At 38.0% G+C, this 14,249-nt stretch overlaps 1 protein-coding gene across 12 annotated transcripts in view; it reads left to right on the top strand.

Moving 5' to 3' along the window:
• The window catches only part of PTPN13 (protein tyrosine phosphatase non-receptor type 13), a 234,878-nt gene that overhangs the window by 71,751 nt on the left and 148,878 nt on the right, over positions 1-14,249 (top strand). For all 12 annotated transcript variants that reach the window (XR_003795550.1, XM_029234945.1, XM_029234946.1 and 9 more), the window contains one exon: positions 11,837-12,015. Coding sequence is in view for 10 of the 12 variants with exons in the window: in XM_029234945.1 (XP_029090778.1) it covers positions 11,837-12,015 (179 nt within the window). In the remaining 2 variants the exon portion in view is untranslated. The remainder of the gene's footprint in view (positions 1-11,836; positions 12,016-14,249) is intronic.

Here is a 14,249-nt window from a genome sequence, read left to right as displayed (position 1 = left end):
CTTAAGTTGCCCCGCGGCATGTGGGATCTTCCGGGACCAGGGATCGAACCCGTGTCCCCTGCATTGGCAGGTGGATTCTTAACCACTGCACCACCAGGGAAGTCCCGATACAGATGTCTTAATTCCAATTGTAATACATAATTTTATTTTCAAAAAGGGGTTGCTATTCTGTTGTTTCGTATTAGAGAAACTGAAGTTTTAAAAGTTAGTAACAAAATTTATGAGGAAATAATAAATTTTTAATTGGGAATCAATTTGGAGCATAGACTGTAATTTCCCATGAATCTTTTTTTTTTTTTTGGAGTATAGTTGATTTACTAATCTTGTGTTAGTTTCAGGTGTACAGCAAAGTGATTCAGTTATACATGCACATATATTCATTCTTTTTTAGATTCCTTTGTCATATAGGTTATCACAAAATATTGAGTAGAGTCCCCTGTGCTATACAGTAGGCCCTTGTTGGTTATCTGTCATATATAGTAGTGTGTGTGTGTGTGTGTGTGTGTGTGTGTGTGTGTTCAACCCAGGCTTCTGATTTATCCCTCCCCACCATGTTTCCCCTTCAGTAACCATATGTTTCTTTTCGATATCTCTAAGTCTGTTTCTGTTTTGTAAATAAGTTCATTTGTCTGTTTGTTTCTTTTTTTTAAATTAGATTCCACACAAGTGATATCATTTGGTATTTGTCTTTCTCTGTCTGAGTTACTTCACTTAGTATGAGAATCTCTAGGCCCATCCATGTTGCTGTGAATGGCATTATTTCATTCTTTTTTATGGTTGACTAATATTACTTTGTATATATGTACTACATCTTCTTTATCCATTCCTCTGGCCAAGGACATTTAGGTTGCTTCCATGTCTTTGCTATTGTAAATAGTGCTGCAGTGAACACTGGGGTGCATGTATCCTTTCAGATTATGGTTTTCTCCAGATATATGCCCAGTAGTGGGATTGCTGGATCATATGGTAGTTCTATTTTTAGTTTTTTAAGGAACCTCCATACTGTTCTCCATAGTGGTTGTACCAATTGACAGTCCCACCAACAGTGTAGGAGGATTTCCTTTTCTCCACACTCTCTCCAGCATTTATTGTCTATAGACTTTTTTAAAAATTTTATTTATTTTATTTATTTATTTTGGCTGTGTTGGGTCCTTGTTGCTGCATGCGGGCTTTCTCTAGTTGCGTCAAGTGGGGGCTACTCTTCATTGCAGTGCGCGGGTTTCTCATTGCGGTGGCTTCTCTTGCTACAAAGCATGGGCTCTAGGCACGTGCGCTTCAGTAGTTGCAGCACGCGGGCTCAGTAGTTGTGTCTCACGGGCTCTAGAGCACAGGCTCAGTAGTTGTGGGGCACGGGCTTAGTTGCTCCATGGCATGTGGGATCTTCCCGGACCAGGGATCGAACCCGTGTTCCCTGCACTGGCAGGTGGATTCTCAACCACTGCGCCACCAGGGAAGCCTCTGTCTATAGAATTTTTGATGATGGCCATTCTGACCAGTGTGAGGTGATGCCTCGCTGTAGTTTTGATTTGCATTACTCTGATAATTAGTGATGTTAAGCATCTTTTCATGTGCTTTTTGGCCATCTATGTTTTCTTTGGAGAAATGTCTATTTAGATCTTCTGCCCATTTTTTTCTTTTTTTGATTGGGTTTGTTTTTTTGACACAGATCTGCATGAGCTGTTTGTATATTTTGGAGACTAATCCCTTGTCACTTGCTTAATTTGCAACTATTTACTCCCATTCTGTGGGCCATCTTTTCATTTTATTTATGGTTTCCTTTGCTGTGCAGAAGCATTTAAGTTTAATTAGGTCCCATTTGTTTATTTTTATATTCATTACTGTAGGAGGTGGATCACAAAAGATATTGCTGTGGTCTATGTCAAAAAGTGTTCTGCCTATGTTTTCCTCTAAGAGTTTTACAGTAACTGGCCTTACATTTAGCTCTTTGATCCATTTGGAGTTTATTTTTGTGTGTGGTGTTAGAGAGTATTCTAATTCCATTCTTTTACATGTAGCTTTCCAGTTTTCCCAGCACCACTTATTGAAGAGACTGTTTTTTCTCCATTATGTATTCTTGCCCCCTTTGTCATAGATTAATTGACAATGGGTATGTGAGTTTATTTCTGGGCTTTCTATCCTGTTCCATTGATCTATATTTCTGCTTTTGCATCATCTGTATCATGATGTTTTGATTCCTGTAGCTTTGTAGTATAGTCTGAAGTCAGGGAGTCTGATTTCTCCAACTCTGTTTTTCTTTCTGAGGATTGCTTTGGCTATTTGAGGTCTTTGTATTTCCATATAAATTTTAGAATTTTTTTTCTAGTTGTGTGAAAAATGCCATTGGTAATTTGATAGGGATTGCGTTGAATCTGTAGATTGCCTTAGATAGTATAGTCATTTTGACAATATTGGGTCTTCCAATACAAGAACATGGTATATCCTTGCATCTGTTGGTGTCATCTCCAATTTCTTTCATCAGCATTTTATAGTTTTCAGAGTAGAAGTCTTTTGTCTCCATAGGTAGGTTTATTCCTCAGTATTTTATTCTTTTTGATGCCATGGTAAATGGGATTATTTCCTTAATTTCTCTTTCTGACCTTTTGTTATTAGTATGTAGGAATACAAGAGATTTTTGTGTATTAATTTTGTATCCTGCAGCTTTACTGAATTTATTGATGAGCTCTAGTAGTTTTCTGGTAGCATCTTTAGGATTTTCTTTGTATAGTACCATGTCATCTCCAAATATTTGACAGTTTTACTTCCAATTTGTATTCCTTTTATTTCTTTCTTTCTTTCTTTTATTTCTTTCTGCATGCAAGCTTTCTCTAGTTGCGGCGAGCGGGGGCTACTCTTCGTTGCAGTGCACAGACTTCTCATTGCAATGGCTTCTCTTGTTGCGGAGCACAGGCTCTAAGCATGCGGGCTTCAGTAGTTGTGGCTCACAGGCTCTAGAGTGCAGGCTCAGTAGTTATGGCACATGGGCTTAGTTGCTCCAGAGCATGTGGGAGCTTCCTGGACCAGGGCTCGAACCTGTGTCCCCTGCATTGGCAGGCGGATTCTTAACCACTGCAACACCAGGCAAGTCCTCCTTTTATTTCTTTTCCTTCTCTGATTGCCGTGGCAAGGACTTCCAAAACTGTGTTGAATAAAAGTGGTGACAATGGACGTCCTTGCCTTGTTCCTGATCTTAGAGGGAATGCTTTCAGCTTTTCACTGTTGAGAATGATGTTAGCTGTGGGTTTGTCATATATGCCTTTTATTATGTTGAAGTAAGTTCCCTCTATTCCCACTTTCTGGAGACCTTTTATCATAAATCGGTGTTGAATTTTGTCAGAAGCTTTTTCTATATGTATTGAGATGATCATTTGGTTTTTATTCTTCAGTTTGTTAACGTAGTATATCACACTGATTTGCAGGCTTTGAAGAATCCTTGCATCTCTAGGATAAATCCTACTTGATAATGGTGTATGATCCTTTTAATGTATTGTTGGATTTGGTTTGCTAGTATTTTGTTGAGTATTTTTGCATCTATGTTCATCAGTGATATTGGCCTGTAATTTTCTTTTTTTGTGGTATCTTTGTCTGGTTTTGGTATCATGGTGATGGTGGCCTCATAGAGTGGGCCTGGGAGTGTTCCTTCCTCTGCAATTTTTTGAAAGAGTTTGAGAAGGATAGCTGTTAGCTCTTCTGTAAATGTTTGATAGAATTCACCTGTGAAACCATCTGGTCCTGGACTTTTGTTTGTTGGGAGTTTTTTAATTACAGTTTCAATTTCAGTACTTGTGATTGGTCTGTTCATATTTTCTATTTCTTCCTAGTCTGGTCTTAGAAGGTTGTATCTTTCTAAGAATTTGTCCATTTCTTCTTGGTTGTCCATTTTATTGGCATATAGTTGTTTGTAGCAGTCTCTTATGATCCTTTGTATTTCTGTGGTGTCCGTTGTAACTTCTCCTTTTTCATTTCTAATTTTGTTGATTTGAGTTCTCTCCTTTTTTTTCTTGGTGAGTTGCAGTGAACCTTAAACAGTTTATCACAAAGCTTTACTATCAAGAAAATGTTAAAATATAGGGGAAATATTCTAAACCATATTTTTTTCTGTTTGTGCATTGTTAAACCAGATGATTGATTTAACACTGTGTGTGTTTGTGTGTGTGTGTGTTTGTGTGTGTATTTTTATGCACACATGAACTGAATTTTTGAGAGAATTCTGTATCATAGAATGACTTCATCAGATCCTTCAGAGTTTGAAACAGTGGCCTCTGCATAGATTTTTGCCAAGTACTATAATAGAACATATATGTGCTTAGATAGGCAAAGGGACTTTTCAGGTCAAAATGGTTTCGTTGTTGTTCTAAGTGTTTTAGATGATTTGCTGATACTTTCGATTGTTTTGCCTCATCCTGTTTGTTATCCAGTTATGATCATTTCTCTAATTTTTATACTGTAACTGGAAGGCCAAGAAAATTAAATGAAGGGGACAATCTAAAGGAAATGGTAAGACCCCTCAGTGGGGGGGAACATTGGAAAGAAGCTCTAAGATGTTTCTTTGCATATCAAATTTCTGCTTATTTATAACTTTGCCTCTAACTGCTTGAAATTTTGATTAAGCAACTTTCTCTGTGGAATGTTTGGAAAAAGTCTTTAAGTAGAATCATTTGAGTCCTGGAATCAGTTCACATCAGATTTACTTTTAAACAATAATAGCATTCTTGAGGACAGTCATCACACAACTAAAACATTATGGGACACCAAATTACAAGCTTCTGGAATTCCATTTTTAAATATTCTTTTGTTAGCATTCTTTGAAGGATTTTGAATCCATTTGCTTTAAATTCCTTTCTTTTAGTTAGAGAAGGAGGGTGAATTAGACTGATTGTAGCCATGACTCTAAATTTCCTCACTTGAAGGTTTGCACGACCCTTTACAGTTATTGAAAAATATATTTTGTGGTTTGTTTTCTGAAGAATGGAGCACTTAAATGTTGTGTGTGTGCTTTGGGAATTTGACAACAATGTAGTTTGTTGTCACAGCTGCTTTAGCTTTATTACAAGACATTTAAAAATCACATTTAAAAACAACGAAAATATTTATGTCATTTATTTGTATGTGTGTTTTTTAACAAGTAAAAATATGACCCACGTTGGTAATTCTGTTTCTCACTGCTCTCTGCCATTCTTGTGCTCCAAATTCTTGGAGTTTATTCCTTGTACAAACTTAATAATTTCCTGACCATATGCCTTTGCTTTGGCTGTTTCTTCTCTTTGGAATCTCCCTCTTAACCATGGTCAGATCTTACTCGTCTTAAAGGACCACATATATTTAAAAAATTAATTCTCTCTTCATTGTAACTGAAGTAATTTCCTCTGAATTTCCTTTTGTATTGTCTTTTAAATACCTTATACTTTTTATCTTGTATTTATTTATGAATACATTTTATCTCCCCAATAAAACTATGGACTCTATGGGCAAATGACTTGTAATTTTGAGAATATTATGTTTAAATATATAGTACTTAAAATACGGGTATACTTTAGATGTTCAGTAAAAACAAAGAAACAAAAACCTATTGTATAAAGCAAAAGTTGAAAGATACAGTTCTTGTCAGAGTATTAGTTTTGCTGATCTTCATTGTGCTGATAAGTGAGTAAACCTCTTAATTTCAAAGTGATAAGCAATTACAGATTACTTTCACCTTCAACAGTTTCTGTTCTGTGCTACCCTGTCAAGGAGAGGGTAGGGTCAGTCTGTCGCCTGGGATAAGGAGGAGGAGTGCAGCAACCTCTTTTCAGGTCTGAGTGGATAGCAATACCAAGAATGGCAGGACAAGACATAGCATTTAGACTTCTGGATGGCATTCATGCTTCTGTGTTAGCTGTGATCCCTAATAATTTATAAATTCAAATGGTAACAGATATACCAGAAATCATAATTCTGTCCCCAAATAAGGATGACAGGAATTAGGCATGAGAGTTAGAATCCCATCCTCCTCTCTTCGGTTCAGCGAGCTGGAAGAAAAGACTAAGAAGGAGCAATTGGTCTTAAAGTTGGAGTACCCCACAGCACTGTCCAATGTCCTTGATTTCTTTTCTATGTTAACTCACTTTTTGGTCATCTCATGCAGTTACAAGGCTTTCAGTACCATCTATTAGACCAGTAACTCCCCAGTTCAGGCCTTTCTCCCTAACTTGAGATCCAACTGCATATTTGACACCTCCATTTGAATATCTAACAGGTATCTTAAACTTAATAGGTCCCAAAGTACAGTTCTAATTACTACCACTATCTCCCAGCCCCTACCTCAGCAACCTATGCTATTCCTACAGTCTTCTTACTCTCAGTTGATGACACTCCATCCTTCCTGTTCCTGAGACCAAACTCTTGGAGTCATCCTGATTCCCCTCTTTCTCTCACTGCACATCCAGTCTGTCAGGAAATTTTGTTGTCACTACCTCTAGATACACTTGCATTCCAACAGGTTCTCACTACCACTGTGGTTCCAGGTCATCATCATCTCATAACAGATATTAGTGCATTGCCTTCTGAATTGGTCTCCTGGTGTTTGTTCCGTTTAGTTACTAATTTGAAAATAATTGATTATAGACTATTTTATTATGTCCATGACATGTGAAATCTCAATATTTTGAATAGCATCTTTTGGCAAAGAAAATATTCTTCTGCCTTGTTTGAGTTCTTCTCTGGCTGGATTCTGTGGTATTTGTAAATTTTTTAATTTTATTTTATTTTTATTTTTGGCTGTGTTGGGTCTTCGTTGCTGCACGCGGGCTTTCTCTAGTTGCAGCGAGCGGGGGCTACTCTTCGTTGCGGTGTGTGGGCTTCTCATTGCAGTGGCTTCTCTTGTTGCAGAGCACAGGCTCTAGGTGTATGGGCTTCAGTAGTTGTGGCTCGCAGGCTCTAGAGCACAGGCTCAGTAGTTGTGGCGCATGGGCTTAGTTGCTCCGCAGCATGTGGGATCTTCCCGGACCAGGGCTCGAACCTGTCCCTGCATTGGCAGGTGAATTCTTAACCACTGCGCCACCAGGGAAGCCAGGGAAGCCCCGATTCTGTGGTATTTGTGCATGAGATACCCAAGAAGAAGCTTTTAAAAGACAGTGCGAGGGAGGATCTTCAAGATGGCAGAGGAGTAAGATGTGGAGATCACCTTCCTCCCCACAAATACATCAAAAATATATCTGCATGTAGAACAACTCCTACAGAACATTACTGAATGATGGCAGAAGACCTCAGACTTCCCAAAAGGCAAGAAAATCCCCACGTACCTGGCTGTGAGGCTGACAGGGTCTTGGTGCTCCGGCTGGGTGTCAAGACTGAGCTTCTGAGGTAGGAGAGCCGAGTTCAGGACGTTGGACTACCAGAGACCTCCAGGCCCCATGTAATATCAGTTGGTGAGAGCTCTCCCAGAGATCTCCATCTCAACGCTAAGACCCAGCTCCAGTCAACGACCAGCAAGCTCCAGTGCTGGACACCCCATGCCAAACAACTAGCAAGACAGGAACACAACCCCACCCATTAGCAGAGAGGCTGCCTAAAATCATAATAAGGTCACAGACACCCCAAAACACACCACCGGATGTGGTTCTGCCCACCAGAAAGACAGGATCCAGCCTCATCCACCAGAACACAGGCACCAGTCCCCTCCACCAGGAGGCTTACACAACCCACTGAACCAACTTTAGCCACGGGGGGCAGACACCAAAAACAACAGGAACTACAAACCTGCAGCCTGCGAAAAGGAGACCCCAAACACAGTAAGTTAAGCAAAATGAGAAGACAGAGAAATACGCAGCAGATGAAGGAGCAAGGTAAAAACCCACCAGAACAAACTAATGAAGAAGAAATAGGCAGTCTACCTGAAAAAGAATTCAGAGCAATGATAGTAAAGATGATCCAAAATCTTAGAAATGGAATGCAGAAAATACAAGAAAGGTTTAACAAGGACCTAGAAGAGCTAAAGAGCAAACAATGATGAACAACACAATAAATGAAATTTAAAATTCTCTAGAAGGAATCAGTAACAGAATAACTGAGGCAGAAGAATGGATAAGTGAGCTTGAAGATAAAATACTGGAAATAACTACTGCAGAGCAGAATAAAGAAAGAAGAATGAAAAAAATTGAGGGCAGTCTCAGAGACCTCTGGAGCAGCAATAAACGCACCAACGTTCGAATTATTGGGGTCTCAGAAGAAGAAGAGAAAAAGAAAGGGACTGAGAAAATATTTGAAGAGATTATAGTTGAAAACTTCCCTAATATGGGAAAGGAAATAGTAAATCAAGTCCAGGAAGCACAGAGAGTCCCATACAGGATAAATCCAAGGAGAAACACGCCAAGACACATATTAATCAAACTATCAAAAATTAAATACAAAGAAAAAATATTAAAAGCAGCAAGGGAAAAGCAACAATAACATACAAGGGAATCCCCATAAGTTTAACAGCTGATCTTTCTGCAGAAACTCTGCAAGCCAGAAGGGAGTGGCAGGACATATTTAAAGTGATGAAAGGGAAAAACCTACAACCAAGATTACTCTACCCAGCAAGGATCTCATTCAGATTTGACAGAGAAATTAAAACCTTTACAGACAAGCAAAATCTAAGAGAATTCAGCAACACCAAGCCAGCTTTACAACAAATGCTAAAGGAACTTCTCTAGGCAGGAAACACGAGAGAAGGAAAAGACCTACGAAAACAATCCTGAAACAATTAAGAAAATGGTAATAGGAGCATACATATTGATAATTACCTTAAATGTAAATGGATTAAATGCTCCAACCAAATGATATAGACTGGCTGAATGGATACAAACACAAGACCCATGTATATGGTGTCTATAAGAGACCCACTTGAGACCTAGGGACACATACCGTATGAAAGTGAGGGGATTGAAAAAGATATTCCATGCAAATGGAAATCAAAAGAAAGCTGGAGTAGCAATTCTCATATCAGACAAAATAGATTTTAAAATAAAGACTATTACAAGAGACAAAGAAGGACACTACATAGTGATCAAGGGATCAATCCAAGAAGAAGATATAACAATTGTAAATATTTATGCACTCAACACAGGAGCACCTCAAAACATAAGGCAAATGCTAACAGCCATAAAAGGGGAAATCGACAGTAACACAATCATAGTAGGGGACTTTAACACCCCACTTTCACCAGTGGACAGATCATCCAAAATGAAAATAAATAAAGAAATACAAGCTTTAAATGACACATTAAACAAGATGGACTTAATGGATATTTATAGGACATTCCATCCAAAAACAACAGAATATACTTTTTTCTCAAGTGCTTATGAAACATTCTCCAGGATAGATCACATCTTGGGTCACAAATCAAGCCTTGGTAAATTTTAAAAAATTAAAATCGTACCATGTATCTTTTCTGACCACAGCACTATAAGACTAGATATCAATTACAGGAAAAAAACTAAAAACTACAAACACATGGAGGCTAAACAATACACTACTCAGTAACCAAGAGATCACTGAAGAAATCAAAGAGGAAATTAAAAAATACCTAGAAACAAATGACAATGAAAACACAATGACCCAAACCTAGAGGGAAGTTTATAGCAATACAATCCTACCTCAAGAAACAAGAAAAATCTCAAGTAAAAGACAGTGTGTAAAGTGGCTGTGAAAGGCAACAGTATACCTAAGCTTAACAGCTATGATGATTCATTGAAACATATTTTGCCATGAGAATTCTGAGTCATGTTCTTAGCAACCTGATGTGTGGTTGAGTAGGAATGTGAGGACCACTAGTCTGTAACTTGGCCTCAGGGCCACATAAGATATGCTGACTGATTAAAGATGCATTCAAACACATTTTTCTTCCTTGATACAGTTGTTAAAGACATGTTTCAAATTCATAAGAATACAGGAGGACGTACAGTTGGCTTTTTACTCTTCAAAGGAGAAATGAATTTTAATAGCTTACTTTTTTATCAGTGTAAGTCAAATTCTGATGATCAGAATCTTGACCATAGGTAGAGGTTAAAAATTCAGAAAGGATGGATGATTCACTTCTAATGAAAGTTGTTTTTAGGAAAGCATAGATACTGTATGTTTGATAAACTATTCTATAGACTTCTGTCAGTTTCTTATGATTTGACTTAGAGAGCAGTGTAATACATTCAGATTGAATAAGCATGGCATTGGTGGGCAACGGCCTTCTGTGACCTTCCTATAGAGATTTCTTGTGTCTGTAACTCAGTTTTATTTAACATTTCCCTTAAAACCTATTTTAATTTCCTTTTGAAATGGGAGGTCAAATAATATTCCTTCTAATAAGTCTGTATTGTTGAGCCCAATGTATAGCTCTACTTTTAGAGGAGGCCTGCTGAAATCTAAGAACTTTTTTTTTAATATTCTTAAACTGAGCTCTTAGGCACCCATAAAGACAAACATCAAAACATAGCAAAATTAGAGCCCACATTGATCACATTTGGTAGCACAGAGCTGCCTGAAATTCTACTGAAATAATGAATAAATGCATACAAGACTATATATATCTTGATGCAAAAAGGAGACTTTCGGGCTTCCGTGGTGGCGCAGTGGTTGAGAGTCTGCCTGCCAATGCAGGGGACACGGGTTTGAGCCCTGGCCTGGGAGGATCCCACATGCCGCGGAGCAACTAGGCCCATGAGCCACAACTACTGAGCCTGCGCGTCTGGAGCCTGTGCTCCGCAGAAGAGAGGCCGCGATAGTGAGAGGCCCGCGCACCACGATGAAGAGTGGCCCCCGCTTGCCACAACTAGAGAAAGCCCTCGCACAGAAACGAAGACCCAACACAGCAAAAATAAATTAATTAATTAACAAACTCCTACCCCCAACATCTTTTAAAAAAAAAGGAGACTTTCATTGTAGTTGGAAACTAATTCTAAATCTGATGAATTTTCAAAGGAATTATTTTCTATCAGTTTCAGAACACTGTAGTCTAAATCAGAGAATGTTAACCTGGGGTCCATAAACAGGCTCTAAGGAGATCCATGAGCACCTATATATATATATATATATATATATATATATATATTTGTTTATTTATTTATTTATTTATGGCTGCCTTGAGTCTTCGTTGCTGCACGCGGGCTTTCTCTAGTTGCAGCGAGTGGGGGCTACTCTTCGTTGCGGTGCACGGGCTTCTTATTGCAGTGACTTCTACTATGGTGGAGCATGGACTCTGGGCACACGGGCTCAGTAGTTGTGGATTGCAGGCCCTAGAGTGCAGGCTCAGTAGTTGTGGCTTAGTTACTCCATGGCATGTGGGATCTTCCCGGACCAGGGCTCGAACCCATGTCCCCTGCATTGGCAGGCAGATTCTTAACCACTGCACCACTAGGGAAGTCCCCAAACACCTTTTGTTTACAGGGTTTTATATTTATGGGCAGTTTTCTTGAAATGGTCTCTCAACCATAGTTTTTACCAAATCCTCAAAGGAATCCATGAACCACCCTCCACCCAACAAAATGTAAGAACTGTTGATTCTTATTCATATCTCTTTATCACTGTGATAAGTATTTGAACCAAGTATAGTCTCATGACTGACGATGAAAGTTCTCTATTTCTGGTTTCTAAGATCTGCCATCTAGTCTAAGTTTGAAAGACTAAGCCAAATCAAGGCATTGTTGTTAATAATGCTAGCAGTATCAGGTGTATGAAACCCACTCTCATTTTGTAGCATGTTGATTTGGTGTATGTAACTGCACATATATATGAATATGCTGGGGTATTCATTTATGTGATCTGTAATCACTTAATTTTAAGCATTTATCTTTCTTTTTTCTTTTCATTCTGTATGGTTACAAACCAGTAAGCATAGCTGATCCTGCTGCCCTTGGCTTCATCATTTCTCCATGGTCTCTGCTATTGCTGCCATCTGGTAGCGTGTCATTTACAGATGAAAATATTTCCAGTCAGGATCTTCGAGCATTCACTGCACCAGAGGTTCTTCAAAATCAATCACTAACTTCTCTCTCCGATGTTGAAAAGGTAACATTAAGTCTTTTTTGCTTTATTTTGTTTTTTGTTTTGGTGGGGATAGGAAAAGTAGACACTGGGCTACCTTCAACCCTCTGAAAAACATCCATTGAATTTAAAATGATCACGTAATCACTTATGTGTGGAATCTAAAAAATACAACAAATTAGTGAATATAACAAAAAAGAATCAAACTCACAGATATAGAGAACAAATTGGTAGTTACCAGTGGGGAGAGGGAAAGGGAGAGGGGAGTAAGAGGTGCAAACTATTAGGTATAAAATAGGCTACAACATGAGGAATATAGCCAAATATTTTATAGTAACTATAAATGGAGCCTAACCTTTGAAAATTGTGAATCACTGTATTGTACACCTGTAACTTATGTAATTGTACAGTAATTATACTTCAATTAAAAAATAAAATGATCATGTATTCCAAGAGGTTCATATTTAAAAATTCAAACTAGTTTTATAAAAATGTATGGATCTAAGAAAAAATATGAAAAAAATGTGAGCCATTATTAATTCATGTTTTAAAATACTTATTAAATGCCTGCTCTGTTTAAAACACTGTGCTTGGGAGGAAGATACAAAAATAACTGGACCTTCCTTCCTTCCTTCCTCCCCCCCCTTCCTTCCTTCCTTCCTTCCTTCCTTCCCTCCCTCCCTCCCTCCCTCCCTTCCCTCCCTCCCTCACTTCTTTCATACTTCCCTCCTTCCTTCTCTCTTTCCTTCTCTTTTTTTCTTTCTCTCTCATTATTTGTCAACTTGATGTTTTTACAGTAGCAATGATCTGGTTAATGTTTTTTATTAAATAGATGTTCTAATATATTTATAACCTTTTTTGTGAGTTTTTCTAAGATACTTAAAGAATTTTAAGATTTATTTTTCAGTCTTTGTATTTTATGTCAACACTTTCTCGTGTGGAAAATATTTTTAAAATTTGTTAATGATTATACATATGTATACATATATGTATATCTATAATATAAGGCAAATTGAAATGAATGCTATATAGAGGGATAAAGTAGTTTGGAAATTTCGAAGAGAAGCGATTTCTAATTTAGAATGATACTGCAGAGAAGGTAGCATTTGTGTTGAGCTACGAAGAGTGAGTACAATTTAGAAAATTGAAGATAGGTAGAAATGGGGATTCCCCTCAGTGTTGCTATGATGTGTAATGCTAAGGGGTAGGAAATTGTCCACTGTGATAGAGGAATGTTTGGTCAGACTGGCTGGGCTGTAGCATTAGCTACCTGGAAGGCTGTGGTTAAAGGGAGACTATAGGTCAGAATGAAGAACACTTTGAATGCCAGAACTTGAGACTTTCTTCTGGGGCATATTTTTAGGAGAGTGATATGATATAATTTGTTATTTCAGAGGGTAAGTTTGATGAAAGTGGATAACTAGGTGAGATAAAAGATTATGTAAGAATCTAACTGGGACACTTTAATAATCTGGGGGAAAGATCTAAAAATCGTGCAATGCCTTGGAACTATGGAGGTGAGGATAATGGGGTTATAGTGGAAGCAAACCTGACAGAGTTTCGACAGTTGATTTGATGAAACAATGAGATGGAAATGTTTATGATAGAAATATCCAGTCTGAGGATGGTAATGCCATTAACATCAGAAGATCTAATTTCATTGTCAAGGCTATGAAAAGAAATTTTGGAACATATATATATTGTGTGTAGCAAGCTGTGGTAATTTAGATAGGGAACTTTGGAGAATTCTGAATTTGCTATGAATATCATTTCCCATAATCAATGCATATAGGTTCAAAAATTAACCTAATACTTTACTAATAGTAAATTTGTGAAATTAAAAAGTATGTGCATTTAAATCTTTGACATATGGTTGACCCTTGAACAGCGCCAGTTTGAACTGCATGGCCCCACTTACTCAGTTAAGTACAGATTCCTTAACAAAACATAGACAACCTCTCCAGAGTCTGATTCCAACCATATTTCAACTCCTCTCTTTCAGAGTCACAAGTTGTAGTCAGTTATTATTAAACAGGTCTTATGCTTTGTGGCTTCACTCTCTTTTTTTTACATCTTTATTGGAGTATATTTGCTGTACAGTGGTGTGTTAGTTTCTGCTTTGTAACAAAGTGAATCAGTTATACATATACATATATCCCCATATCCCCTCCCTCTTGCATCTCCCTCCCACCCTCCCTATCCCACCCCTCTAGGTGGTCACAAAGCACTGAGCTGATCTCCCTGTGCTATGCAGCTGC

This window comes from Monodon monoceros, unplaced genomic scaffold, assembly GCF_005190385.1.
Source record: "Monodon monoceros isolate NGI ecotype Baffin Bay Population unplaced genomic scaffold, NGI_Narwhal_1 Super_Scaffold_20, whole genome shotgun sequence".
NCBI lineage: Eukaryota > Metazoa > Chordata > Mammalia > Artiodactyla > Monodontidae > Monodon > Monodon monoceros.
This window is presented reverse-complemented; position numbering and strand designations above follow the sequence as displayed.